Source organism: Chelonia mydas, chromosome 13 (assembly GCF_015237465.2).
Source record: "Chelonia mydas isolate rCheMyd1 chromosome 13, rCheMyd1.pri.v2, whole genome shotgun sequence".
NCBI classification, from domain to species: Eukaryota; Metazoa; Chordata; order Testudines; family Cheloniidae; genus Chelonia; species Chelonia mydas.
In genome coordinates this window covers 4,126,344-4,154,176 of record NC_051253.2, presented here as the reverse complement: position 1 = coordinate 4,154,176, position 27,833 = coordinate 4,126,344, and the positions used below count along the sequence as shown (strand labels likewise).

The 27,833-nt window shown below is 52.4% G+C and overlaps 1 protein-coding gene across 2 annotated transcripts; it reads right to left on the bottom strand.

The window, feature by feature from the left end:
* Positions 1-109: 109 nt before the first annotated feature.
* On the bottom strand, positions 110-27,253 carry LIME1 (Lck interacting transmembrane adaptor 1). 2 transcript variants are annotated; one of them, XM_027824943.3, is made up of 6 exons: positions 26,722-27,253; positions 14,247-14,394; positions 11,941-11,992; positions 10,163-10,250; positions 9,261-9,712; positions 110-3,173 (listed from the first exon to the last, which is right to left on the bottom strand). In XM_027824943.3, the coding sequence occupies exons 2-6, from the start codon at positions 14,342-14,344 to the stop codon at positions 2,742-2,744; spliced, it is 1,122 nt and encodes a 373-aa protein (XP_027680744.2). In that variant the 5' UTR covers positions 14,345-14,394; positions 26,722-27,253; the 3' UTR covers positions 110-2,741. The 2 variants fall into 2 exon arrangements, with proteins under 2 accessions (XP_027680744.2, XP_027680745.2); XM_027824944.3 differs by lacking the exon at positions 26,722-27,253 and adding an exon at positions 17,390-19,178.
* Between the last annotated feature and the right edge of the window lie 580 nt (positions 27,254-27,833).

Below are 27,833 nucleotides of genomic sequence, written 5' to 3'. Positions count from 1 at the left end.
GGGTGGGTTTGGTTTGTGTGTTACAATGTGTCAGGAAAAAATACCCCAAACCAAAACCCAACCACAAGCCCGTTTTTTAGGTGAAAGTTTAAAAAGATGTTTGCTCCAGTATAAAAACACTCTCAGCCCTTTAATGATATTATTGTGTTATTATAGTGATAGGAAACTGCAGGGGGCTGCAGGCTTCCAGACCTTCAACAGCCAGCAGGAGACATCTAGAAGAAAAACAGTAATCCCTGAATCTGATCATCAGTAGATCTCAAAGCACTTTACAAAGGAAATCAATATCATTATCCCCATTTTACAGATGGGGAAACTGAGGCACAGATCAGCGACGGGACTTGCCCATAGTCACCCAGCAGGTCAGTGGAAGAGCCAGGAACAGAACCCACATCTCTTCTGAGTCCCACTTCAGTGCTCTCCTCACTAGGCAACACTGCCTCCCAAAGTTACCTTCCAAACTATCAAAGCAGTGCATGGAGGTTTGTGATTTCTGTTACAGGGTAAGGGCTTTACAAGGGTGCTACGTTACACAGAAACGCTACATACACAGCACGCATTTTGAACAGCAGAGCTCGTCAAGCTCTCTGGAACGCAGTCCTCGTCTCCGCTGGGATTTCAGTCAGTGGTGGAAGCCCCCAAGCACGCTTGTCCCCGGCGCTGCATGATTTGAACAGTTTCCTTGTAGGTAAGCCGTGCCAGCGGGCAAATCAGAGCCGCATTAGTGCGGCAGCACCAGTGGCTGGAATCCCAGCGGAGACGAGGCCTGACTTGCTTTCTGTGCAGAAGCACCATTTCTGAGGCGCCCTGGGGCAGAGTCCTCAATTCTCTCCTCCTTTGCTGGACTGCGGGTTTCCTTACACTGGAAATGCTTCTGTGTAGACGCTCATGACAGCGGGGGGAGGGGTCCTCCCATCAGCGAAGTTCCCCCAAGCGGCGGTAGCGAGCTGACGGAAGAACCCTCCCATTGATCGAGCGCTGTCTACGCCAGGGGCTAGGACAGTTTTACTCCGTTGCGAGGGGATGTGGGATCTTTCACGCCCTGAGCGACACAGCTGGGTCGATTTAACTTTTGAGTGTAGACCCAGCCTAAGGCAAGGCAGCTGTAGTGTGTGTGTGTGTGTGTGTGTCCGTCCGTCCCCACCACGAAAGGGTTAATTTGTACACAGCCCTAGTTTCCCCAAGCAGCAAGCACCAGTGTCTGGGGTTCTCAGGGTATTGTCAGCCAGCGTGGGTTCCTTGTGTTAATACGTTGGTTAGTGAGGAGAGGAGATTCCTAGATCCACATAGGGCAGGCGTTAGCCCTCACTCCAGCTCAGCCGTGCAGTTCTGCAGAAATTCTCTCTCTTAATAAACAGTCCTTATTTTGCTAATTTGTCTCTGGACTCTTCAATATTCCAAGCACTAGAGGAGCCAGTTACTCCGCGTAACCAGTTAGCGGGGCCCCAACGATAACTCCCAAGCTTAGCACATGGGCGTTCTGGGCCAGATGTGCAGCCCTCTGTCTGTCTGGCATGCATGGCTCTCGCAGAACAAGCAGTGCACCTGGGGACTCCCCTGACGCTGGAGAATCCCAGGGTGGCGTAAGAAGGGCATAGCCCGTTCTCAGCCACCACCAGGGAAGGCTGGCAGCAGGAAGGGCTGTGGCCAAAGTGGCAGTCCCTGGGCAGCGTAACAGGACCTGGAGGACCGTTCCTGCTGGTACTGTTTTGGCTAGGGGCCGAAAGGGCCCTGCTCAGCCCAAGGATGGAGGAGGTGTACAGGTGGCTTAGAGCCACCCTTTTCCCCCTGCCCCCAGGCCATGCACGTACACAAAGCTCTCTGGCTCCAAATCTGCTCTACCTGCTATGCATTCAGCCCCAAATGTCGAGCTCCACCCATTCACTGCACTGCCTCAATTTCCTGTCCTCTCCTTTTGCCCCTCCAGAGCCTGTGGCCTGCACCCTCCAGCCTGACTCAGAAGTCTGGCCAACGTTTGCCTCGTTTAGCTACCCCCGAACTGTTATAGCCCTGGGCAGCTCAGGCTGATAATGAGAGCTCCAAGGACCTGGACAGGAAACCCTCACCGTCTCAACTGGAACAAACTGGCAATGTTATCCCATTAAATGTGCATTCTCAGGCAATAAAAACCATCCTGTTTCTGGGTATCTCAGTTGCTGCATTGTTAGCCTGCTGGCTGGGACAGATGCAGAAATTCAGAACAACAGGATTAAAATACATATGGGAGAGTTCTCTTTATTAACTCAGCTGCCCCTTTCCTTAACTAGGTTTCTGTGCCCAGCTTCACTGGACCCTGCAGAAAGACTCAGGCAAGAGAGGTACCTGACCTGGGTGTCTGTGCTCCTAGAATGGGCACAGCCCCCAAGCAATGCCAAACCCCAGTGGGCACCTATTAGAATTACTCAGTTCTTTTGCCTGTAGTTTTCAGGTCACCATAGGTCCATGTAGCCCAGCGAACTGCCTCAGACAGTGCCCAGCGCCAGCTGCTTCAGAGGAAGGTGCAAGGATTTCTGCAGAAGGAGCAATGGGATACCTGGCCCACAGGGAAACTCCCATGAGTGACAGGTTGGCCTGAGACCTGAGGCAGGAGGATTTAGAGCGGGTTGATGTTTTTAGTATTTACCGTTGTGGTGTTGGATGTTCTTGCTGTGCCTCGCCACGTGGCTGAGATCTGAGACAGCTGGAGGTCTCGGTGGAGGAGCACAGATCGTCCCTGGAAGGGGCCAGCTATGCATAAGGGGTTATAAGTCTGTCATGTATATCTCCAAACCATTGGGAGCCATCAGGGCAGTTGTGGTCCTAGCGTCCCCTTCCCACATTTCGCTGATGCTTTCATACAAGTTCTCAGCAGGGCAGTTCTTGGTAGACTTGTCCCTTTTCTTGGGCTTTTTCCAGTTGACATCTACTGCCTCGTAGGCTGGTTCTGGGGATGGGTTCCTGCTGTGCTCAGTCCAGGATCCAACACTGATAGACTCATAGCAGGGCTCAGTGCGTGAGACTCGGCCTGGTGTGGACTGATACCCCGCCCTGACATCTCCAAGATGGGCAGCTGGCCACCCCTGTTCTCCTTGGCCCGTCTCCCCAGGGTCCATTCCTTCAGAGAGGGACGGAGCAGAGCCTTGGTGTTTCTTCTTCTTGCCAGCTTTGCACACCGTCGAGTACATTTCTTCTACCTATAAAAGAACACCTGCGGTTAGTGGGGATTCCTGTACAGCAGTGGGACAACAGAACCTGCCCGTGTATTCCTGCCTGTGACTCACGCTCTGCCCACTTGCTTCATAAAGTCACCAGTCCCACGCACAGAATTAAGGGCATCCAGGCATTTACGCAGCAAAGGTCAATCTAGACCAGGGGGTAACGGAGCCATGAGACAGAAAAGGTTGAGAACAACTGATCTAGACGTAACAGGCCAAATTCAACCCTGGAACAGCTGAACTGCGCCCATTTATGCCAGGCCTGGTTTCGCCCCAAGACCTGGATTTCAAAGAGGCTCTACATCTACCCGACCTGCCAGCAGGATTAACAGAGGCCCAAAGCACTTCCTAAACCATCAGCCCCTGACCCCTGTAACAGGGGTATTATATCAAGGCACGTTAACTTGAGGGCAATAGCTTAGTACTAATTCAGCAGGAGGCACGCCCAGCTGCCCAGGACACCTGAAGCGAGGGTGCGGAAATGGGGGAAGTTGCCTCCATCAGCCCCAGCCCAGATTTGTTACAGGGAATACTGGGCAGCCGTTTCAGCCGCCCTGTTCCTACCCGGGATGATCCTGAGAATTCAGTTCCTTTGATTTGCCTCCCATCCTTCCCTCCGGGGAAACATCTGATCCAAGAGAAACACAAGGAGCCTCCTCCCAGAAGCCTTTAGCCTTGGTGATGGACTGACTCAGCTCCCGATATAAACCCCTGGACAAAGTGCCCAGTACTTCTCAGTGCCCACCACAGCCCTCCTAGGAAGGCTCATGGTTTTGCAATTAGGACACCATCTACTGGTGAGGTTTCAGGGTCTAAACTTGGCTAACAACCCCCTTCTCCTTTCACTAACTTCCTCTTCGGGCAAGCCCGCGAAGCTCCGATCCTAGAGGGATCCATTTCAGAGTCTTGTCCTCACCTGCCTCTTGTGATTATTCGTATTCCTCTACTGCAGGAGGGCCCGGCAGCTCCCCTCGGGGATCAGGGCCCCACAGTGCTAGCTGCTGCACAGACGCACACTAAAAAGACAGTCCCTGCCCGTAAAAGCCCATGATCTAGGTTACAGCAAGAGAGCAACGTGCCGCAGGGAGATGAGACGAATGGGGCGGGGGGTGACGTAACAGCAAAGTGAGTAAATTATAGCACAAAAAGCCAAGGTCCTGGAACATCCTCTGCCGAGCTGCGGTCAGTGGCAAGTCCCTTGCAGGCATCACGGTAGCAGCACAGAGGGCTGGGGGCTGTCTGCAGTCCAGCCTGACAGCTTCTAGCGAGGAGACTTTGGCACATGGCTCTCCAGGCAGGTGCAGCATCCTCGGTGGAGGGCTGGTGGCTGTGCAACCCCCCGGCCCCCCCACTATGCAGCAACTCAGCCCGCGTCTGGCCAATTCAGTCTCGCTTTGGGGAGGCGTTTTTTCCGACGGGGCTGGGTCTTTGGGACACGGGGTCTGAGCAGGGAGGAGCTCTGCTGCCGTGGGGGGGAGCCTTGCCCGTATAATCACTTGTGTATGGCCCGGCCCAGCACTGCACGGCTGGTCTGTGTAGCAATGCACACGACGGCGCGTTACACCTTCAAACTCCACCCGCACGCCCAGGCCCAAGCGAGCTACTGCACGGGCAGAACAGGCCCCTCTTGGCACCGTTCCCCCGGTGTGGCGTGGCCAAGGGAAGGCCCGCGCCTTGCTAATGGGATGTCGATGCTACAGCGGGGAACGAGCCTCCCAGCCTGGGGAGACAGCCGTGTGCTAGCACGCTAAAAAGAGCCGGGTGGCAGAGGCTCCGACTAGCCACCCGAAACTACCCCCTCGGTGCAAGCTCGCGTGGCTAGCCCGCGCCGCTGCCAAAGCGCCCGCACTGCTCTCTATTAGTGCTCAGCATGAGCCCCGCCACCGGCCTTCTGTCTACCCAGCTCACATACCCAGAGCGTCAGCCCCGGCACCTTTGGCCCCAAAAGCCAGGGAGTGGGAGCTGCTGTTTATATTGCTATTTAGCTGTGGGGCTCGGCAAGCGAACATCACTGGCTCTGGACGCTCCCTTGGGAGACAGAGGAGGAGGAGTTGCTGGCACTCACATTCCCCTGCCCCCCCCCAGCCCCACCGGCCCCGCCGCTGAGGCTTGGGATGGTAACAATCAGCCTTTTGCTTTCTCTGAAGCTGTTAATGCTCTTTTGCCTTCTGGTCCCTGTAAATGCACAACCCTCGCCAGGGCTGGCTGGAGATGCTGCCACGGACCAGCCAGCAACAGTCCAGGAAACCCCGCCGGACGCTGGAGCCAGAAAGCTGGCGAGACAGGAGGGATTTTAAAAATAACACAGTGCGGAGACAGAAGGACTGGCAATCTGCTGCTGAATTCCCTCTGTCTCTACACGCTTAGTGGCTCGGTTCCTCCGGTTTGGACCATGGTTTGGCTTCTTGCAAACTGAACCGAGCTGGCCTCCCTCCCTCTCTCCTCCTCCTGAGCCACTTTATCCCAGCCCAAGTCACAGGTGCAGCTAGCTGCTCCTCTGGGACCGAGTCTGGAGTCCTCCGCTCTGCAACCAGAGGTCCACCCCCTTCTGTGGAGAAGCCACGTTTACCCACTGGCCCCTCTTGCAGGCTGCCCAGTTATGTATGAGACATCAAATCCTGTGACTCCAGAATTCCTGAGTTCTTAGTTCCGTGGGGGTAAAAGTTCATTGTGTCGTTGCCCGGAGCTCACTAGCTTCCCACAGTTCCACCATTGTCTGCAGTGGAAACAATCTACCTGTCTTCTCCCTGCCAGGCTGCTGGGTCTACCGTCTGTTAGCAGCTCTCAGCTGAGCCACGGCCAGGTCAGCGGCCATCGTCCCAGCTCGCCAAGGGGAAGGAGCATTATCCAGATGGTGCCTGCGCTCTGACAACATAAGGAAGGAGGAGGGAATTGGGCAAGGCTGGAAAAAGGCCTCCTGGATTTCTGATATGTGCAGCCCTATTAGGGGATCCCTTGCCATAACAACAGTCACTGGGCAAGTTCAGCCCTGCCCAAAGTCACCAGCGTTATCCTGGCTTACACCTGCCCTGGCCTTGGCCCGTTCTTTGCAGGGATCGCCCTCTGCAAAAATTCAGACCTGGGGTAAACGGGGGACAAACCTACTGAAGTGAATGGATTTGCCTTTGTCCCAGGGACTGGCTTCTGAGGAGCCAGCCAGCCAGCCAGCCAGCCTCCCTGTGACCGGCTCTTACTAGGGAGAGCAAGTTTCACCTGCGCATCATTAAGTGGACAAGTTGCTGAGCTGCAGTTAGTTAGTTAAGGAACACTGGGTTGCAAGGGCTCACAGGTGCCAGGCACCTTCCCCCCCGGCCACCACTAGGCAGGCCACCCAGAACAGCTGGAAGTGAGGGGCTAGCAGAACTCGAACCCAGCCCACAGGCACTCTCCACAAGAATCCAGCCCGGGGACGATGACTGGCCCCACCGATTGGCCTGACCAAACCATTTAAGCCAGAAGGAGGCGCAAGGAGTTGTCCAAGAAACTGAGCGATTTCCCAAGTGACTAATGCTCCCCAATTCCAGCTCTGACCCCTGGCTTAGAATCTGGCTCTGACCACCCTGGCTCTGACCACTAGATCAAACTGTCCCAGTCCTGACACTGGGCTGTATAAAGAGTTATAAAGCGCTCAGTCAGGAGGCCCCAGGACAGAGGAAGCTCCTGGGGAGAGAGAAGCTACTCCCAGTGATGCCACCCTGGAGAGTAGAGGCATCTGCTCAGATCCCCCCCAAAATGCAAAGAGGGAAAACTCCCAAGGAGAAAGACAAAGACCCCAGTTGTACAGGGGAGAAGTTACAGAGCTCCAAGCAGTGGAGAGGCCTGGAGACTTAGAGCAGGAAGAGACAGCTTATTTACATACCATGCTTAATAAACCAGACTCCAGAAGTGGCGCTTTTCACTGTATGCAAGTCTCATTGAACGTACTGAAAGCTTACTAGGGGAAACTGAGGCAGGCATAAGTGTGGTTCAACACTGGGCTGCCAGGGGGCACTTGTGGGATGAGTGCCTGCCGTTACAGCCAGGTCTGAATCCAGCACTTTGACTCAATGAAGCTTACACCCACGCACCCAGAGCCGGTATTTGTTAAAAAGGTCAAGTATATTTCACAAAAATGTCGACAGAAACAAAATGTTTTTTATTTAATTGAAATTTCCCACAATGTGTGTTTATTGGTGAAAAGACTGCCAATTTTCTGTGGATACAAACATCCCCACTGGTTTCCAGTGGAAAAAGTTTGGGGGAGGAATAAAAACAAGGGGGAAGAGGCTGGGATTTCACCCACAGCTCAGAATGGTTGGCTGAAAAATTTTGATCAAAATTTAAAATTTTTCTTTTGCAAAAAGTTTTATTTTTCTGAAAAACACTTTCATCAACCCCTCCCCCCATCTCACCCTCCTCCACCCCCACCCCAACTTTTTATCGGAAAGATTTTCACCAGCTCTAAGGGCTACGTACACATGCAGACGTGTGCACATGTTTAAGGGAAGTGTTTTCCCTCGGTCATTCCAAGGGGTCTCGCCCTCCCAAACCAATTTTGTATCCCCTCAGCCACCTGTGGAGTTGAATCCCGAGAGCCTGAGCCACGGCTTACCTAAAGCAAAGCGAAGCCTCCTGTTTCCTCCCATCAGCTTTGGATAAGGCCCTGACTGAACTGCCCGATGCCCCAGTGATCCCCCAAGGTGAGATCTGCCTTAGGGATTGTGGTGAACCCTTGTACCCTGCTGCACAGTTGATCCCCTGCAAGCTCATGGGCTCCTGAACTCAGTTGATAAGCTACTCATCAGCCCGGCAGATGCCCGGTTACAACAGCGAAGACAGGATAAACTGTTTTACTCCCTTCCAGAAGCACAGGCAAAATCCAGCCTAATCCAAATCCAGAGTTAATCCAAACCCCCTCCTTCCCTTCTGACGTGTGATTAAGGAAGGTCAGCTCATCAGTACAGGCAGGGGGAGGTTGGCACTCCTAGGAGCAGAGGATTTAATAGACCTAGAACCTTAGTCCAATAGGCATCAGCACCAGCACCAGCCCCATCAAGCTTTGTTTGAGGCGGACCTGGAATCTTCCTGTAAGGAAACCTTCTAAGGGTCATCTTGCAGCTAGTCTGCACCCACACCCCCCTGAGAATGAAAGCAACAATAACACTGGTTAAGTGTGTTCTTTAGTGGGGAAGGGAAGGAGGTGAGAATCTAGTTTAAGGGGGAAAGAAATCAAGGCCCACGTTTTCAGAACGGCATGCACATTTGCATGTGTATTTACTAAGATTGCGCACACAATTCCCAACACTTGGGCCTTTCACAGGCACAATATTTACAATTCTGGGGCTCCAGGCTCTAGTTCCACTTAGAACTTTCTGAAAGCTTAAAAATTATCCAGAGCTTCTGGCTTCCTTCTTGCGTTCAAGTTCTCTTCCCCCATTCCACAGGGGGGACCCAATCTCCATGACAGTGGGTTTGCAAGTCAATTCTCACCTCCTTCACCTTTCGTTACTAGAGGTGATGAGTTTGGATGAATATCCTCAAACTCGCTGTTCCCACACTGTTTGCTTTGACTAGTCATTATTCATGGCGAGTGGTTGGCTGCCAAAGTCACATTTCTGCTCCTTGATTGAATAACTGAAACATTTCAAATGGAAGGAGCTGACAAATAATGAATAAAATAGGTAGATTCATAAAGTTTAAGGTGAGATCATTTACCCTGAACCTCCTGTATAACAGGGGCCAGAGAATAAAGCACTCTGCTCTTTGGGGCTTGTCAGTCCTTGTGCTCTGTGTTTCTGCAGCTCCCAGCAATGGCCCCCTCTTGGTGCTATCGATAATAAATATACCCTTCCTGCTGACACTCAGGAGGCTGGCAGGATTTGTAACCATTTCCACAGATCTCCCCAGCCACCTGAATCCCCACAAATAAAGAACAATGTGACCCCCTGGATAATGGCAAGCCAAGCTCGGGGCTTCCATTCAGGGCCAGGCAGTGTGTTCCTACCCACCTAGCACCGACACTGCCCGTCTCCCATCCCACAGCATTGTGAGGCTCAGCGCGGGAGGAGGTGATGGATGTTACTGTACCTTCACCGCTGGGGGGTTACAGGCAGCTCCTTCCCAGCCTTCTGTGTCTGCAGGCCCCACGGAGGATTCACTCTGTGTCTCGTCCTGGAGCTCTGGCTGGAAATTCTTCTTCGCCTTGCGGATGCAGGCGTACTCAGCCGTCACTGCCTTGTCCGCCTCACTGAGAGGGGACGCCTCCACTGGGCTTCCCAAGACGGGCATTGGTTGAGGACCTTCCTGAGTCACGGCCGCACACTCGTACAGCACCTCCGGGGCTGGTTTCAGCGGGGCTGAGAAGAACAGGTTTGAGTAAGTCTGGTCAGGACTCAGGGCATCAGCCGACGGGTTGGAATGGGGGATCTGGGGCAGTTCTCGGTGCAGCAGGATGCTGAAGCTCGAGCTATACGCAGCTCCTTCTCCATCCCCCAAAGACCCTGATGGGTAAAGGAAATCCACGCTGGCTGGTCTTTGGTCTGGGAAGAGAAGAGAAGAGAAGGTGCGTGAGGAGTCTGCGCTGGCTCTTGTAGGGGACACTGGCTGGCTCTTTCAATGGACTCACCAAGCAGAGTTAGAAAGATAAGTGATAATAATACCCTGCCCTTGTCAATCCCCCTTCACCGGGAAGCTCATTCACAGCGTGAGTGAGTGTCATTGCTCATGCTAACGAGGATGACTTGCACGTGCAACTACCCCGTGTGGACACGTGTGATTGCAGGAATACACCAGCCATCCAGTAGCAGGCAACGCGGCCCTACCAGAGAGGATGTTGGGAGAACTACTACCCTATCCCTGCAACTGGAAGGCTGCGCTGCTCCTCAGGCATAGACACCATCTCCCTTTGCATCGGCGCACTCCCAGCCCCAGAGCCGCCAGATCTCTCTGCACGTCAGCTCCAGCTATGGTAGAATTTTACAGCCACTCACGCTCATCCACGTGCTTCACCCTGTTGAGCTCATGCAGTTTGGTGTCCGATTTACTGAGTGATCGGAGCTGCATCTGCCTCAGCAACGACTGCAAAGAAAGGAGGAGACGCACCGGTGAGACTCATAAGAGCGGCCACACTGGGTCAGACCAAGGGTCCACCTAGGCCAGTGTCTGGACTTCCGACAGTGGCTGGTGCCAGATGCTTCAGAGGGAATGAACAGAACAGGGCAATTGACAGAGTGATCCATCCCATCATCCGGTCCCAGCTTCTGGCAGTCAGAGGCTTAGGGACACCCAGACCATGGGATTGGATCCCCGACCGTCTTAGCTGATAGCCATTGACAGGCCTATTCTCCATCAACTTATCTAATTCTTTTTTTAACCCAATTATACTTTTAGCCTTCACAACAGCCCCTGGCAACGAGTGCCACAGGTTCATTGTGTGCTGTGTGGTGAAGTACTTCCTTTCGCTTGTTTTAAACCTGCCGCCTATTCATTTCATTAGGTGACCCCTGGCTCTTGTCCTACGTGAAGGGGTAAACAACACTTCTTTACCCATTGTCTCCACACCAGTCATGATTGTGTAGACCTCAATTCTCTCTCCCCTCAGTCGTCTCTTTTCCAAGTTGAACAGTCCCAGTCTTATTAATCTCTCCTCATATGGAAGCTGATCCACACCCCTAATCAGTTTTGTTGCCCTTCTCTGTATTTTTTCCATCTCTAATATCTCTTTTTCAGATGGGGAGCCCAGAACCGCACGTAGCATTCGAGGAGTGGGGGTACCGTGGATTTATATCTTGTCATTATGATATTTTTGGTCTTATCTGTCCCTTTCCTAACATTCTGTTTGCTTTTTTGACTGTCGCTGCCCATCGAGCAGATGTTTGCAGAGAACTATCCACAATGACTCCAAGATCTCTGAGTGGTAACCGCTAATTTAGACCCCATCATTTTGTAGGTGTACTTGGGATGATGTTTTCCAATGTGCAGTACAATTTGCATTTACCAACCCTGCCTGCCATTTGCTTGGCTACTACCCATTTTGGGGGATCCCTACAGCCAGGCTGCACTGCCCCAGGCCCTCCCCAAATGGCTCCACCCAGCAAGACTGCTCCATCCGCCTAGTGCCATGCTGGTGAACTTTACCTTCTGATTTAAGCACCATCCAGCAACAGCTAGGGCTCAGTGCCTTCTCCCTGTCACATACTATGCTTGGTGGAGGCTGGTCTCTGCTGTTTAACGAGCACTCCAGCCCCCTGCTGCTCGTGTTTTTGAATTAATGCCTCGGAATAAAATAACTCAGCTTTCCAGTGCATCTCTGGACACCAAAATATGCTGCTTCGGCTAGAACCTGGCTCCCAGCTCAGCTGGTCCCTCCCAGAGCAGTACCACAGACACCATTCGACAGGCCGTCCCAATTCCCCTTCCCGCGGGCTGCTGACTCCAGGCAGAGAAGACTCGCTCCACCTTCCACTTCGACAGCTCTTCCCCAGAGGCTTCCAGACAATCCTAGCGAGGTGCTGAGCACCCCCAATTCCCACTGAGCCAGGAGAAGGTGCTCAGCACCGTGCAGGATGGGGCTCTAAGACAGCTCATTTCTAGAGCTTTTCCTGCAACAGCTGCTGTCCAGGAGACGGCCATCCTGGCCCTTTCCTAAGGCAGTGCCGCTGGGCTCCCCCTAGGCCACCCATGCTCCCCTGGGGCAGGAGTAGCAGCCCCCCCTGGTTGTTGCGTGACTTTGGGGCCATAAGCTTATCTAGCCAATGTGCGCACTTACCACATCTACCAGCTTCACCCCGTCCGGTGGGACCACCTTCTTCCTAGCTTTCCTGCAAGGAGAGGGATTAAGCTAAAGGTTGGATGGTGGTGAAGGATCCGCCAGCAAGCACCCCGTGAGAAGAGCTCTCCTGTGGCCTGGAGGGCAACATTTTCAGACATGACCAGTGTTTCTGGGGGCCCTTGTGGAGAGACCTCCAACAGGCCTGATTTTCAGCCTGCCCCTGGGAATCAGGCCCCAGTGAGACGTCTCTAGTTGGGCACCCAAAATCACAGGTCACTTTCTAAAGCCTCGGCTTTAACGTATGGTCTCCGTGGCGCACTGGTGAATGCTAATCACCCAAGGAATCTGCTTCTCACGGCTAGCCCAGTGGATCCAGGGGTATTGTATCCAGGGTCTTACACATGCCCATCACCGTTATATCTAAGGCCACGTTTCCTACTGCAGTACAGTGGTCACGCGGACATTAGGAGCATACACCGAATGCTGGGAATGAGCCTAACGAGAGCACCATCGGCGAGCGCTCTCTGCTTCCTGAGACTTCTCAGTGCATCGTGCAGCTGCGCGGATCAGTCAGACGAACACACCACATCCTGCCTGCACGGGCACCAGCTGCAGCATGCCCGTGACCTTGTGCCTTGTCGGCACTGCACAGCTCCTAAGCTTGTACAACACGGTGCATCGCATTTGTTCCCGCCTCACTGCACCTGTGCCTGGGAGCCTGCCCGCCACTCTGGATCTATGCCCATGTGCTCCTGTGAGCACACCCGCCACTCTGAATCCACGCCCACGCGCTCTTGTGAGCATGCCCGCCACTCGGGATTCACTGTGCCCATACACCACTGTGAGTGTCCTGCCTTGTATCTTTCCAGAGCCCCCTCTAGCCAGGCCTGGACACTGTGTGAGGTGGCAAGCCGACTCTCTGTGCTTCCTGCAGCACTGCTCTCCTGAGGGCAGCTGTCACTTGGCCCCCACTCCCCTGCTCTTTGCCCTGCCTGTCTGGGCTCTCCGACAGCCTGATGCTGCAGAGCGCCCTGCTGCGCTCGACGTGGGAATCCTGCCCACTCCCTTTATCTTTACAAGACCTTCGACATGCTCAGTTGCATCTAACCCTGATGGAAACCTCAGGGCTCCCTCTTCAAAGGGCCTGGCATCTCCGCAGCTGTGCCGTGCCCTCCTTAGTTTACACACCAGCCTATGGGAAGTGTTTAATGAGGATCTGGTGGGACTGACACATGCCTCCGGGCCCTGGCAGCCTTCCTGGGCTCATGCTGCTGCCAAGGGGCGGAGGGGTGTTGCTAGGATCACTTCCCCCTGCATTTCAGACTCCCCTAACCTCCCTGCTCTGAATCGCTATGGTGGCGTAAGGGCCAACTCCTCCTATTAGCCATACCCCACCCCACATGGCATGGTGACACTGGGAGCAATGGCCCAACCCCACCTCCAATGGGTAGCCCTAAGCCTCCCTAGGCCCTTCCCAGGACAATCCTGTCTGGCCTTTAGTTCAAGCCCCGCCTCTGCAAGAAGGGGGATCTTTACTGGTCCCTTGGGTGGGGGGTTTAAGGCAGGTCCCACTGTACTCAGCCAGGACAGATATGTCCGGCCCCCTTTTTATGACAGCGATGGGCAGCTGCTGTGCCAGGCAAGTGCTGGGGCCAGAAGACCAGGCGGTGGAGAAGCATGGGGAGAGGCCCAGTCGTAGCTGAGAGCATAGGGCTGATTCTGATCCCATCCCCGCCCTGGGAGCCTAGCTGGGCTTTGTGGCTTGTGGTTTGGGTTGGCTGGAAGAAGCCGCCAGTTTGGGAGATACCGGCCTCTCCCTAGCCTGTGACTCATCTGTTTGCAGCCAGTGCAGCGCTGGCTTGGAGCTTTGTTCCTGCTTTGATGCTGGGGAACAAACCTGGCAGGGATAGTCCTTGGTGGAGGGGAGAGGAGTGAAGCAGGAGGGTGGGAGCTTTTGGAATCTAGTTGCATGTCTGCAGCAGGGGGTTTCAGGCAACTGAAATCCAGGCACTGGGGTCCTCACACTCCTGCACTGCTGGGCAACAGGGATAGGTGGGTATCCACACAGCATCAGCTAAGCTCCCCCAGCCTTGCCCCAGCATGCACAGCTCCATGGTTGGTTGGTTGCATTTGAGGGACAGTGGGACGGGGTGGGGGAGAGGGGCTGACATACAGACTGCCACTACTTAAGCCAAAGGAGATCCATGTATGAATTAACCCTTCCATGACCCATGCAAAACTCCTGAGGTTTGCTCTGCCCTGACGCGTGGTTTACACTGTGAGAGGGAGGCTCAGACACGTACCTTCTGCAGGCAGCACACAGGGCTGAGAGGAAGACCAGGACACCGAGCAATGCCAGTCCCAGGGCGGCAGTGAAGGAGGGCGGATGGGGCCCAGCCATCCTTTCACCACGATCTGGAGCCACTTCAGAAATCCACTTCACGCAGAGCTCTGCAGGAAGAGAACACTGGTAACTAGTGCACCCGAAGGAGAATGCAGAGGGCAATGCCCTCTAATGTCCCCGTCTCGGGCTGGGGCAGGCATGGGATCACGCAAGCGAGGGAAGTAATAGTGTCATGCTTAAAAATTTTATTAAAGCTAAAGTTAAAAAAATTATAGACTACATAAGTTGGGAAAAGAGTGTCTGTACATCTGGGTGTACTGCTTAGATTATCCACAAATATAAAGCTAGTTTTTAAAAGTCATATCATATATAGAGTACATAATCAGCAATAACCCAAGTTTAGGTGAACAGATTTAACAATACAGTTTAAAGTATCAGAATCTGAATACTCGGGTACATCACTCATGAGAAGTTGGACAGAGATTTGGTTGTGGAAAGCAAAAATATATCCATGAGTGGAGACTGTCCCTCCGTAATTGAGAATTCGGTAGGTTGTCTGTTTAGAGCCAGGTCTGAGCACGATGCCGGGCCCCAGCTACTCCTGTCCTCCTGTCTGTCTATCCCAAGCACAAAGCACCATAACAAGCAGTTGGTTGGCATGTCTTGAGTTTACAGCAATGTATCCACACGCAGTAGCCCAGCCCAGGATTCAGGCACCGATTGGCCCAGTGGGTCGCATCACCTGAGCCAAGAGTTTCAGGTGAATGCAGCTACAATAGCATCTTCCCAGCGTGGATGGGGAGCCACAATCCTTGCAGCCGATCTCCTGCTCCTCCTACCTCCGCTTCCCAAAGCAGCACCTCTCCCGCTGCAGCTACTGTAAGTTAGGAAGTTTAATTCAACAGCATAGACAGGGAGTCCAACAAAAATGGATCGAACCCCAGCACAGAGCGCAGCTCCACCCTGGAGGCAGGTACTAGCCGCTCAATAGCTACCTAAAGGATCTGCCTCGTGAATTACACTTCGGCAACCCGCACTAGCTTGTCCTGCCAATGAAGTCTCCTAGAACTGAACTGCTGAAATTCGTATGGATTTGCCACCAGGGGGAGCCAATAAGGAAGAAAAAGCAGCCGTCGTCAATGGACGCTTTGAGCCAAAGCATTCCTGGGGGCTGCCACTGTCTCCAGATCTGGCCCAATTTCCCCTTTTCCTAGACAAATGCTGAATGGCTGGAGTAAACAGACCTCCCTCTTTGCTGAGTTTCCGGGGCTCCAGGGCTGTATCCTGTACGTACTCTCTCTCAAGTGTCCTTTCGGGCAGAGTGGGCCGTGAGCCTGTGATCTCCCAGGTAGAGGTGTTTTGGGGGATGGATGCGGTTCCTCCCCTGGAAGGCAGAGTTGCCGCTCAGCAAGAGGGCACCCTCTTCCTTACTGCTGCTTTGCACCAAGCCATGGGAGAATCCTACGTGGCTGTTCCTGGCACAGCCCAGCCAGGTGGATTCCGGCATCGCTAATTCTCACCGTTCTATCACGAGTCTGGCTCAAGTTGGTGCTTTTCTTGAAGCCCCAGCTCCTGGGGGCATCACGTTATTAGGTGCCAATTGCAGCTTCCATTTAAAAGAAAAAGTTCCTAGCCCTAGAAACGCTCAAGAACATGACTCAAGTGCTCCCTAAAGACTCAAACAGCACGAGGCCAAGAAAAAGGACCCCAAATGACAAGATTTTGAAAAATCTCGTCATTTTTAAGCCACTCTTATGATCTCTGGGGGCCTGACACCTGATCTTCGAATACTTGGGGCTGCCAATACTAGGATTCCAACTATAAGCCAGGGGTCTAATGATTCCGGGGCCAAGTGGGCGTGACAACACTGAATTCTGGAGCCGTGGCACTTTGTCCTGGAGCCAGCTCGATGCTGGAGTAATGGCACCTGCTTGGAAGAAAGGAAGGGAGGAAAAAGAAGAGAAAAAGATGGGAGCCCAGCGCATGAGACTGCATTTGAACTCTGACCCACCTAATGCAGTAGAATCAGAAAGGGAGGTGGAGGGAAAGTTTCAATCTGGCCCATCAGCAGGTTCTTAACAGAGCAAGCACAGGGGTGATGTGCTTGGAAATGAATATGGAGTCAGACCAGCCAGGTATTTTACACTGAGCGGGGCTAAGAACAGGGCATCTGCTCTGCATTCAAGCGGGCATGGGAGTTGCGGGCTGAATCCAGGCTGGGATTCAGGTCCCATGGTGCTGCTGTCTCACAAGCCATTCTGGTCTTCACTGGTGGAAACCTTGCAAGATCGTCTGTTCTCATGAGATTTCTCCTTAGGTTCAAATCTCCCAAGAATGGCTGTTCAGGCCCTGAGATCTCAGTGGGTAACAGGCCCCTCCTGGTTCTGATCCAAAACTAAAGGTATAATGGCGTGGAGGAGAAGCTCTGATCCAGAGAGTCAGATCCTCCTGAAATTCAGGGAGTTTCAGCCATGAGGCTCTGGGTGGGGCCCAGCTTTTGGTTTAGATTCAACACATTTTTAAATCTAAAATGAGAGGCAGCCCCCAAGCCTGAAATCCCCAAGCTGGGTATTGGGTCCATGCAAAGTTGGGAGCCTCAGTGTAGCAAAAAATTCACGAGGGAGAGTTGGGTTGGCATTAAGTATTGCCATGGGGAAAAGTCCTGGGAGCTCCCATTCCCAGCCCCCGGAGCATCCGGCCTTGGTCTGGTGGCTGCATCACCGACCCCGCCCTGCAATCCCACTGTCCTTCCTCGGAAGGACACAGCTCGTACCCCCGAGTGTGCCTGCTGCCAGACTCTGCCAGGACATCCCAGAAGCCCTCTGCCATTAACAGCCTGCCTGCCTGCACTAGCCCAGCTATCACACCGTCACGCGCCCCCTCCTTGGGGCAACACCACATGGCAGATGGATCAGCCCGTTGGGACGTGGAAGGGCCACTCTGGCACTGGAAACAGGTGCCCCAATGTGCGCATATGGCTTGTGTGGACAGGCCTGACAAGGCCAAGTCCAGCTGGGGCCAGGGCTTATCTGCAAGACACTTTCGTGCTGCGTGCGTCCAGGTCACCCAACTGCTCTTTCCCCACGCCCTCCCCCCACTCACCACTCTGGCCGGCACATCGAGACCCTGGTCTCGTGGCTCCGGGGACGGGGTGGCGAGTGGAAATGCTGTGCCCACCGTCAGAGAGCTCAGCGGCCGCACATCTTCACGGCCTCTTGCAGAAGCAGGCTTGAGTTGTGGGGTGAGTAACAATGGGAAGGCAAACAGGCTCTGTGTCAGCACACAGGAAACCATGAGGGCTTCACAGTTAATCGCACCGCCCGCTTCCCACAGCCCAGCCAGCCACCAGACCTGCTTTAGCAGCTGTGTACAGTGGGAGTGGTTCTGGTATTCTCCTTGGGCCCTGATCCTGGGGCCTCAGCAGGCACTCCCCGCTCCCAGGCTTAGGCCCTCAAGAAGTTCAGCTCTGTAGAGCCGCAGCTTGCCAGTGACACGAGTCCTGTAGGCAAACGAACCCCCGCGAGAGCCATCCTCCGAGCTGGTGCAAGCAGATGCCATGCCGCTGGCTTCGTGGAGTTAGAGCTGGTTTAACGCAGCCGGTGGAGCAGCGTCACTGACATCAGCTCTGAGTGTGGCCCCAGGCCTTGGAGTCCAGGTCACACCAGCGGGGGAAAGCAGCCCCTCTCTGGTCTCTGATACGTACTGTGAGAGCTGATCTCTGCCAAGGTCAGAAGGGGGCTTAATGGGGAAGGGAAAACAAATGCATGTGGGACAGAAGAGCAGGGCTGCAGGCTCACCGCCCTTTGCCCTAGATATGCAGCAGGTTTTGAATCTCAGCCCGCCCCGGTGCTATTTCAGAATCCAGTGCTGGCCTTCTGCAAACCTGCTATGGCCTTTTTCCATTTCCCATGCACATTAAGTCACCACTGTGTGAGCCCAGCCACATCCTGGGCTCAAGGTATGGCCCCAATGACTGGTTCAGATGCTGTCTGTGACTGGGGGGCCCAATAACCAGGATGGGTTTTTTGGAGAGGACTGGCCAGCCATTCCTCTGCCTGGAAAAGGCAGAGACAAGACGCAGCCTCTGCTGGCTGGATTCTCCGCTCCTGCACACATCATATCTGGTACTGGAAACAAATTCCTTTCCTGGCCCGGCCTTTGCTAATTTCCCCTGGCTGTGGCAGCTTGCCCAGCCCCTGCTGGCATGAGGCGTGAGACCAGACTGGGGCTTCAGCCCCTGGACGTCCTCGCTGGCAGCGCAAGGCACCAGCCATTCACCAGTCTGGCTTGTAGCAAAAGTCACACGACTGGGGCGGTGCTGACTTACGGGGCTGGGGCGCAGCCAGATGTCTCACAGGAGCTCCTGGGGCCTGCAAACCAGTGGCTGTGTCTCGCTCCACCCACAGTCCACAGACAGACCCACACTGAGCAGTACCCTGCTCCCAACTGCCCCCTTCAGAGGGGCTGAGTGCTTCCACGCAGCCACGCTGGCCAGCCAGGCTTCGGGCAGTGCACTGAGGACAAGTCTCGGCTGCTGTCCCCTCCTGCCCAAGCTGCCGGAGCGAGTGGCAGAGGACTGGGGACGTTCATCACATGGCACGGGGGGTGTGGGATGTTCTCCCACCCGGAGGGATAGGAGGGAGGAGTGGCCCGGCTGGGAGAAGAGCCATCTTAGAACCTGCTTCAGCCTGACCATCGCCTGCCGCCCTGTTCACGAGCAGGCTTGGAACATGGCCCACCCACGTGAGTAGGAGCCAGGTGTTAAACATGGCACATAAGGACTCAGCCACATCACCAGCTCAGTAACAATCTGTAGTGCTGCTGACCCCTTTAGCAGGCCCCCCAATGCCGTCCCCAAGGGGCTGACGCTTTCCTGCATGCAAGCAGGCATGTAGTCACATCCTCTCTTTCTGGGCTGGCTCCAGTTCCATCTATCAGGGCAATCAGTTTCCTGTACTCCCCCTGCACCAGGCGTGCTCCTTGCAAAAGGGACCACAAAACGAAAAAGCCACAGCTCCCCTCCACCTGGCCTGCCAACCCCCCCCAGCGCGCTCACTGTGGTCTCCAGTGCATCCGACGGGCTGCAAGAGAAACAAGACGAGAGAGAGAGAGTGTGCGGCGGTGCAAGGTTTTGCAGAAAAGAGCAAACTGTGCAACAGCACAAGGGGTTAGCAAAACTTCCTGTGATGTGGGACATGAACCTGCTGTTGCCTCTTACCAACTACGGGCCTGGCCCTGAAAGGGCACCAGCAACTGTGTCTAAGCAGGGTGCTTGCACGGTTTCCATCATCACCGTGCAGAGGGGTTTCTCTTAGGCCACGGCTACACTACAAAATTAAGTGTGTCTACACTTAACTCCTGTTGTCGGTGGTACGTGTCCTCCCTTGCATCAGTTGTACTGTCAGTGCAGGGCATTGTGAGATGGCTCCTGAAAGACAGTCGACGTAAGGGACAGATAAGAAGACAGAAAATGTCACATTGACTCTAAATAAATCCATGGTACGTCCACATCTTGAATACTGCATGCAGATATGGTCGCCCCATCTCAAAAAAAGATATATTGGAATTGGAAAAGGTTCCGAAAAGGGCAACAAAAATTATTAGGGGTATGGAACGGCTGCCACATGAAGAGTGATTAGTAAAAGACTGGGACTTTTCATCTTGGAAAAGTAGATGACTACGGGGGGATATGATTGAGGTCTATAAAATCATGCCTGGTGTGGAGAAAGTAAATAAGGAAGTGTTATTTACTCCTTCTCATTACACAAGAACTAGGGGTCACCAAATGAAATTAATAGACAGCAGGTTTAAAACAAACAAAAGGAAGTATTTTTTCCACACAACACACAGTCAACCTGTGGAACTCCTTGCCAGAGGATGTTGTGAAGGCCAAGACTATAACAGGGTTCAAAAAAGAACTAGATACATTCTTGCAGGATAGGTCCATCAATGGCTATTTAGCCAGGCTGGGCAGGGATGGTGTCCCTAGCCTCTGTTTGCCAGAAGCTGGGAATGGGTCACAGGGGATGGATCACTTGATTCCCTGTTCTGTTCATTCCCTCTGGGGCACCTGGCATTGGCCACTGTTAAAAGACTGGATACTGGGCTAGATGGACCTTTGGTTTGACCCAGTCCAGCCGTTCTTAAGTTCTTAAGCAACACAAAGTCACTGTGCTGATTCATAGCTGTGGAGGATGTCGCCCTGTGTTTGTGAACTGGGTGCCAGCACTGGAGTTTACCTAGTTATGGCACAGACTAGGGATGGGGTAAGATTTGCTTCAGTGCCACCCACCTGGCAAGAATTAGCCATATTTGAACCCACCCAGGCTCTCCATTGGGCAGCACTTCCCGTGCAGAAAGGAGCTCTGCGCCTGTTTATAGAACGCTTGGCTGTAGGGCACGAGTCACAGGCAGTTCTAAGGGTGGGAGTTTCAAGGCCACATGCGTGTTGTCACACCACCGTTGAAAATGATGCATTTTCTGCCTTTGAGGTTTCACCCACTTCCCTCTTTGCAAAAAAGTCACCTCTTGGGAGGGGGACTCTCCTGCCTTAGCCGTTCTCTTGTTAAAGGGAAAGAACAACCCAATGAGCTTTAGAATCACAGATGCGGACAATGTGTTGGGCTCTGAGACGACTGTGAATCCTCCTTGTCCTATTCTCTCCTCCTTCGGCCAGGGGAGGCAGTGCCAGGCGGCATGGAGAGGCCAGAGTGTCAGCAGCAAGCTCGCCAGCATCCTCTCTGCCACTGATTCTCGGGGGGCCCATGGGAAGGTCACTTACACTATGTGCCTTGGATCTCCCTCTCTTTAAAAAGGGGATAATGGTATCGAAGCTCTAGGAAGCTTGGGAGTCTTAATGTCTGCCAAGGGCCTAGAGAATCTTGGAGTGCTGTAGAAGGACAAAGTATTTTATTTTGCATAGTCCTATGGAAAATAAGTCACACCTGGCCTAAGCCTGCTTATCTGTGGCTGGCCCTTCTCCCATACCCACGCATGCAGGCCAAGTGTCCAGGCACAGGGCCCTAGGCAACCCAACAGACAGCATAAACCCAAGGACCACACTGCCAAGGTGGATGTGGTGCTGAGTCCAGGAACTAGGAGAAGGCGAGAGTCCTATTTTCCAGGGCTCTTTCCGGAATCCCACTTTCCCCAGAAGATGTGGCAAAGCACAGTTGTTCCCCAGCTGCATCCACAATTCTCTTCCCGACCCCCTAACCTCGATGGGCAGGCTGCAAAATGAGCCGGGGGTTCCCACCCCCATGCAGATGGAAGGATGGGGGTTGCAAGAGAATGACTTAGGGCAACCTCCCATCGTTGCAGCTGCCATGCTGAAAGGAAGTCAGTGAAGGAAGGACAGGCAATGAAACAGCTGCTGCTCACGTCAACGGCCAAGAAGGCACAAAGACAGATTCACTACCTAGAAAAACAGCTCGCAGTCTGGATCGGGCAGAGCAGAAGCACACAACTTCAACAGCATCCCTGGAGGGGAAAGAACCAGCTCAGCCGTGCTGTTGGGCCCTGTGTGTGCCTCCTAAGTGCCCCGTCACCCTGCCCAATACTAAAGTACCTAGAAAAGGAAAACGAAGTCAGGCAACTACCCGGCTTCAGTCAGCCCATGGCAGGCCCTAGTGTCAGCCCCACACGTTGAAATTAGGGCTGATCTCCCTCATCTCCCTTTGATTACAGCAAGAGTGCACTCAGCAACTCCAGGATCAGCCTCCTAACAAAGCAACACAATCTCCAGCCACATCGCATTGGAAACAGAAGCCCTCAACCCTTCCTCAGCAGTCGAAGGCCATGTGCCTGGGGAAGCCACTTGAGAAATGGGAGCCGAAGGAAGCCACAGTCCCATAGACTGACCGATCTCTTCACAGGCTTGTGCGCCCGAAGGTACAAGCCAACGTGCGCAACAAATCCTTGCCCAAACAAACAGAGCACTGCCCTCGGACAGCACTTGCCACCTGAGAATCTCACCATCCTTTGAAAATGTTAGTGACCAAAGCCTCCACACCCAGAGAGGAATTATTCCAAGTTTTACAGATGGCAAAGCTGAGACAGAGGTTAAGTGATTTGCCCGAAGAGACAGCAAGTCAGTGCCAGAGCTGAGAAGATAACCTGAATTTTCTGACTTCCCGTTTGATGCTTTTACTAGACAACACTGCCTCTCTCTCGGAGGGGACAGGTCTTTTATGGGATACTCGCAGGACAAACACTAATTTTAGTCAGGTTTCAGAGTAACAGCCGTGTTAGTCTGTATTCGCAAAAAGAAAAGGAGGACTTGTGGCACCTTAGAGACTAACCAATTTATTTGAGCATGAGCTTTCGTGAGCTACAGCTCACTTCATCGGATTCATACTGTGGAAATTGCAGAAGACATTATATACACAGACACCATGAAACAATACCTCCTCCCACCCCACTCTCCTGCTGGTAATAGCTTATCTAAAGTGATCATCAAGTTGGGCCATTTCCAGCACAAATCCAGGTTTTCTCACCCTCCGCCCCCCCACCGACAAACTCACTCTCTTGCTGGTAATAGCCCATCCAAAGTGACCACTCTCTTCACAATGTGTATGATAATCAAGGTGGGCCATTTCCTGCAGAAATCCAGGTTCGTGGTTTTTGGAGTGGGGTGAGGGGGTGAGAGAACCTGGATTTCTGCAGGAAATGGCCCACCTTGATTATCATACACATTGTGAAGAGAGTGGTCACTTTGGATAGGCTATTACCAGCAGGAGAGTGAGTTTGTGGGGGGGGGGGGGGGGGAGGGTGAGAAAACCTGGATTTGTGCTGGAAATGGCCCAACTTGATGATCACTTTAGATAAGCTATTACCAGCAGGAGAGTGGGGTGGGAGGAGGTATTGTTTCATGGTCTCTGTGTGTATATAATGTCTTCTGCAATTTCCACAGTATGCATCCGATGAAGTGAGCTGTAGCTCACGAAAGCTCATGCTCAAATAAATTGGTTAGTCTCTACGGTGCCACAAGTCCTCCTTTTAATTTTAGGAAGTTCCCTTAGCTAGCACAGTCCTAGTGCAGCCTTAGAGTGTGGGTCCCGCAAAGCAAAGCTAACGCTCAAATCGACGGATACCTGGTCATGCACACATACTATGCATCCTCCAATATTTTTCACCCCTTAGCAGCCTTCCAATGCTGCCAAGTGTAGCTGCAGTCCAGAAGCATGAACACAGTGTCGGGTGTGCACTACAGCACGCTGATAGATTATTCTTTTGCTGCACAGAGCTACCACAATATCTACTCCCACCTGTTTTCGGAAGACCCAGTGCTTTAGGACCATATAATACAGATACAGCCTTTAGTATGGGGATCGGCAACCTTTGGCACGCGGCCTGTCGGGGTAAGCCCCTGGTGGGCCAGGCCGGTTTGTTTACCTGCAGCGTCCATAGGTTCGGCTGATTGCAGCTCCCACTGGCCGTGGTTCACCATCCCAGGCCTATGGGGGCTGCAGGAAGTGGTGCAGGCCAAGGGACGTGCTGGCTACCGCTTCCCACAGCCCCCATTAGCCTGGAGCGGCGAACCTGCGGCCAGTGCGAGCGGCGAACCTGCGGCCAGTGCGAGCGGCGAACCTGCGGACGCTGCAGGTAAACAAACAGGCCCGCCAGGGGCTTACCCTGACAGGCCGCATGCCAAGGGTTGCCGATCCCTCCTTTAGTATCAACGTACCAGCGTGAGGAGGTAAACATTACTGTCTATGTAGCACCAGCGAGCCGAGCCCCAGCCTCACGTTATAGGCAGCTTTCTTCCTGAAAGTTTTCAGCCAGGTTTTAACATTTCCTCAAGGCCCATCAAGTGTCCAGATGGCCTTGTACAATAATTCCATAAAATACAAATCACAACAGTCAGAACACTCAACCAGCAAAAAATGATCCCAGAACCCACAATGAGATAATGCTCTCATCTGGCCTCAAACTCTATGAATTTAAGAAAAAACAGAAGAACAAGGCAGGAATGAGGAGTGGGAGGGGAATCCTACATCTGTTGACAAAAGTATGATTACTTTTGAGAAAACACACTTTTGGGAGGCTGGAGTCAGCATTATGGACTATGAATCGGGGTCATCTGAAATTTTAAAATTTAACGGCTGACTCTGCTTACCCTTACTTACATGAGGAGTCTCTCCTTCTGCGAGTAGCCTCATGGAAGTCAGTGGGCCTCATTGCATGCATAAGGGCATGTCACACAATTAAGGGTTTGCAGGATCAAGTCCTTAAATGGACTTTGAAATGTGCAATTAAGCTCCCTGGCAATAAAGCTATTGACCCAAGCCCCTGCAGCTGTTCTCTAAGGTAAAGACGTACAGCAGTGCTGCACAGAGGACGAGCTTTACAGGCCATAGCAGCTTTGATCAGGCAATTACCATTATTAGCATGTGTTCAGAATACAGAAACACCCGGGCACTAGGAGAATTAGTGGGGAAAGCATGCAAAGGTAGGTGCTAATCAAGCATGAAAATAGTTCATTGCTGTTGATTCCCCCCCCCCCTTTTTTTTTTTTTTTGGCTGTTACAAGTAGGGCTTACATCCAAGCTAGGCTGCAAGAGTACCCGAAATGAAATTCACTGGGAGATGAAATTCGACAGGTTGTGTAAAAAAGGAGGTCAGACCAGATGATCCAATGGTCCCTTGTGGTGAGAAAAAAAAAAATCAATGAACATGAATCCACATTTAAGAAATAGCAGCTTGAAAGAGAGATGCCCTCAAAATCCCCCAAAACATTGGCTCAACTTTTTGCTGTTATTTGAGGAGGAGAAGGAGAGAGGAAGGTCACAAGCTGGGCACCACCAGAGATCATCAGCTGGACTGTGGCTGACACGGCTCTCAGGGACTCAGGGCGAGGAGGGGGGGGGTTATTGAAAAAAAGACGGTTTCTCCTTATCAAGATTTCTACAACAGCAAAAGCAGCCAGAGAGGTTCACTTCAACGAGAACTGCAGTCAGCCCAGGGCAGTATCATGGGAGGCTAATAATGATAAAGCACTAACAAATCCGAGAAGAACTTTTCAAACCTGAACTGAGCATAGAAGCACATGGCCAGCAATTCAGCAACAGAACCCATGGGAAGATGGGCAGGCTCTGAGCGACAGCTTTGGCTAATGGCTGGGGGTGGTGTGGTTTGGGTTTTTGAAGAGCCGTGCTGAATTTATGAAGGTTAGACTCAGAATGGCCAGGGCTACGGGCACAAAAACACAAACACTTCCGATTGCAGTGCTTACTGCTCCATGTAGGGTGGGGTTTTAAAAAGCATTCAGCGTTGGCCTAACTCTTCTCCCCGGAAGTCCATGGCAAAACTCTGAATGATTGCCATACAGAGCTGGGCCAATGCCAAGCACTCTTTAGGTGCCCGACAGCTTAGGCCCTGTTTTTGATCACAGCATAGGTGCTGCTGTTTACACTAAAAATAAGTAGAAAAAATAAATAGAAGTTTTGGTAAAGACACCTGTGGCTTTAAATGTTAGGTTGCCCTCCCATACCTTGAACACCATGGAAAACTTGAGATTCAGAAATTTGATTATTTTGTGCCTCCCTTCTGCTGACTGAGACAATAAAACTGTTTCTGCTGAACTGTATGTATTTTTAAAACATGAGGCAGGCACTGCTAGAGAGGTTTCTGATGCAAATATTGGGCTGGAAACAGCAAGGTAGCAGTTCTGGTGAGAATTCTCATTGCTACGTTTATAGAAAGCCAGATTACAAAATACCGAGTCGTGCTGTACGCCAGGAAGGTGCTTTTAGAGAGATGTGTTTGGTAGTTACTAGAATCATTCACCTGCTTCTGAAACCTCCATTTACACAGTTTGAAATCCCGGATATATGCTGTTATTTCTGTGATCAGTCTCTCCACCCCTAACAACCTCAACTCCCGTGGTGTGGTCAGTGATACTGGGGATTTCTACAAGAAGGTGGCTCAACCCAAACAATCAGGGGCCTGACTTTTCTTCTCTCCCACCCCTCCACCACAGGTGCTGAGCCTCCAGTTTCAACTGATTCCAAACTCAGCATTTCTGAAAACCAGGCACTAGGAAATGAAATAGTCCCCACTGTTCTTAACAGGGTGTCAGTTGCAGGGCTGTGAAGTTCCACTCATGAGATGCCAGACACATTATCAAGCTCAGGGGACCTTTCTGTGCATTTAAGCCTAGATGCTCCAATGGGTATAAATCTTAATTTGCACAAAGCTGACAGCCCTCACTGGCCAGTGACTAACACATGGACATTTGTTAAGTAACCTGACCAATACAGAGATAATTGGGGAGCAAGAATCTTGCCATTCCAGCAGTGCCAGCCTAACATTTATGTACAAAACTTAGAGGGTTATGAACAAAACTGGTTCAGATACAGGAGATGCAGCAATGTTTTTCAGTAGTTGATAAGGGGACACCTGAGTTTGCTTGGTAAGAAACGAGAAACACTTACTTTACAGAGACTCAGAAGAAGCCAGATAGCATGAAGAGCAGAAATCCATCCATATCCTCTTCCTTCCATATCCTTCCTTCCCTTCTATGCCTGCTCCCCTTGCACTGCAGAATACAACTGTTCTGAACTACACATTCTGGAGTGTTTCAAACATCTTGATTGTGCCTCTTTCTCAGGCTGCTCCTTTGTTCAACCCTGATTTTCAGCCAGAGATAGAGATGCCTTTGAGCTGAGACACCAGGCAGTCTAATACCACAGCTCATTTCCTGGCCTGCAAAAGTCATCATATCACCCAACTGACTTACTTTCTCTCTACTCTGCTTTTGCAGAAAACATGCAGGTGGATGGGATCAGCAGGACTATGTGCAACGGCACCCGCGCCTGGCCATTCATCAGAACTTGGCCTTATTTCTATCACCATTTACTCCTGGGAAAATTCTGCGCCACAAATTAAAAATTCTGCGCACAATATTTTAAAATTCTGCAAATTTTGTCAAAAACAACACTACATAATCACACCAGTTTCAATTATTTTGGTAATTTTATTTCAAAATACCTGTCAGTAAGTATGTCTGTAACAATACGGAGACACAAAAAAATTCCCCCAGGAGTAGAGTTAAAGAAACCCCCATGACAACCCGCTTCCTGTTTCTCTGGCACACCCCCCTCCAAGCCCAGCCAGGTAGCCAGACACCCACAACCCCTCTCCCCCAGAGCCCAGCTGCGGGCCCCCACCAGCCAATATACCTGAATCCCATACCCTGCCCCAAGAGCCCAGCTGTGAGGTCCCCCCCTTGCCCAGATATCCGCTCCCCTTCCCCCCCCCAAAGCCCAGCCATGGGACCTCACCCACCTTGACACCCACCCACTACCCCTCAGAGTCCAGCTGTGGGCCCCCTTCAGCCCAAACATCCATCCCCTGCCCCCCAAAGTCCAGCTGTGACCCCCCAACCCAGACACCCACCCTCCTCCCCTCAGAGCCCATGGATCCAGAGGGAGAAACAGCCTGATGCTGGGTCCAAGGCTTATGTGGAGTTTCCTGCATGCTGCAGTCTCCTTCCCTTAGTGTGTGCTGGGAACTGCAACTGCTAGGAACTCTCTGCTCTTCCCCT

What these genes read in the sequence shown, in the direction of transcription:
- LIME1 (XM_027824943.3), bottom strand. Translation starts at nt 14,344, where the DNA reads ATGGCTGGGCCCCATCCGCCCTCCTTCACTGCCGCCCTGGGACTGGCA. An exon ending in GGTGAAGCACGTGGATGAGC is followed by an intron (nt 9,713 to 10,162) that starts GTGAGTGGCTGT and finishes TTCTCTTCCCAG; the next exon opens with ACCAAAGACCAGCCAGCGTG. An exon ending in GTAACCCCCCAGCGGTGAAG is followed by an intron (nt 3,174 to 9,260) that starts GTACAGTAACAT and finishes GTTCTTTTATAG; the next exon opens with GTAGAAGAAATGTACTCGAC.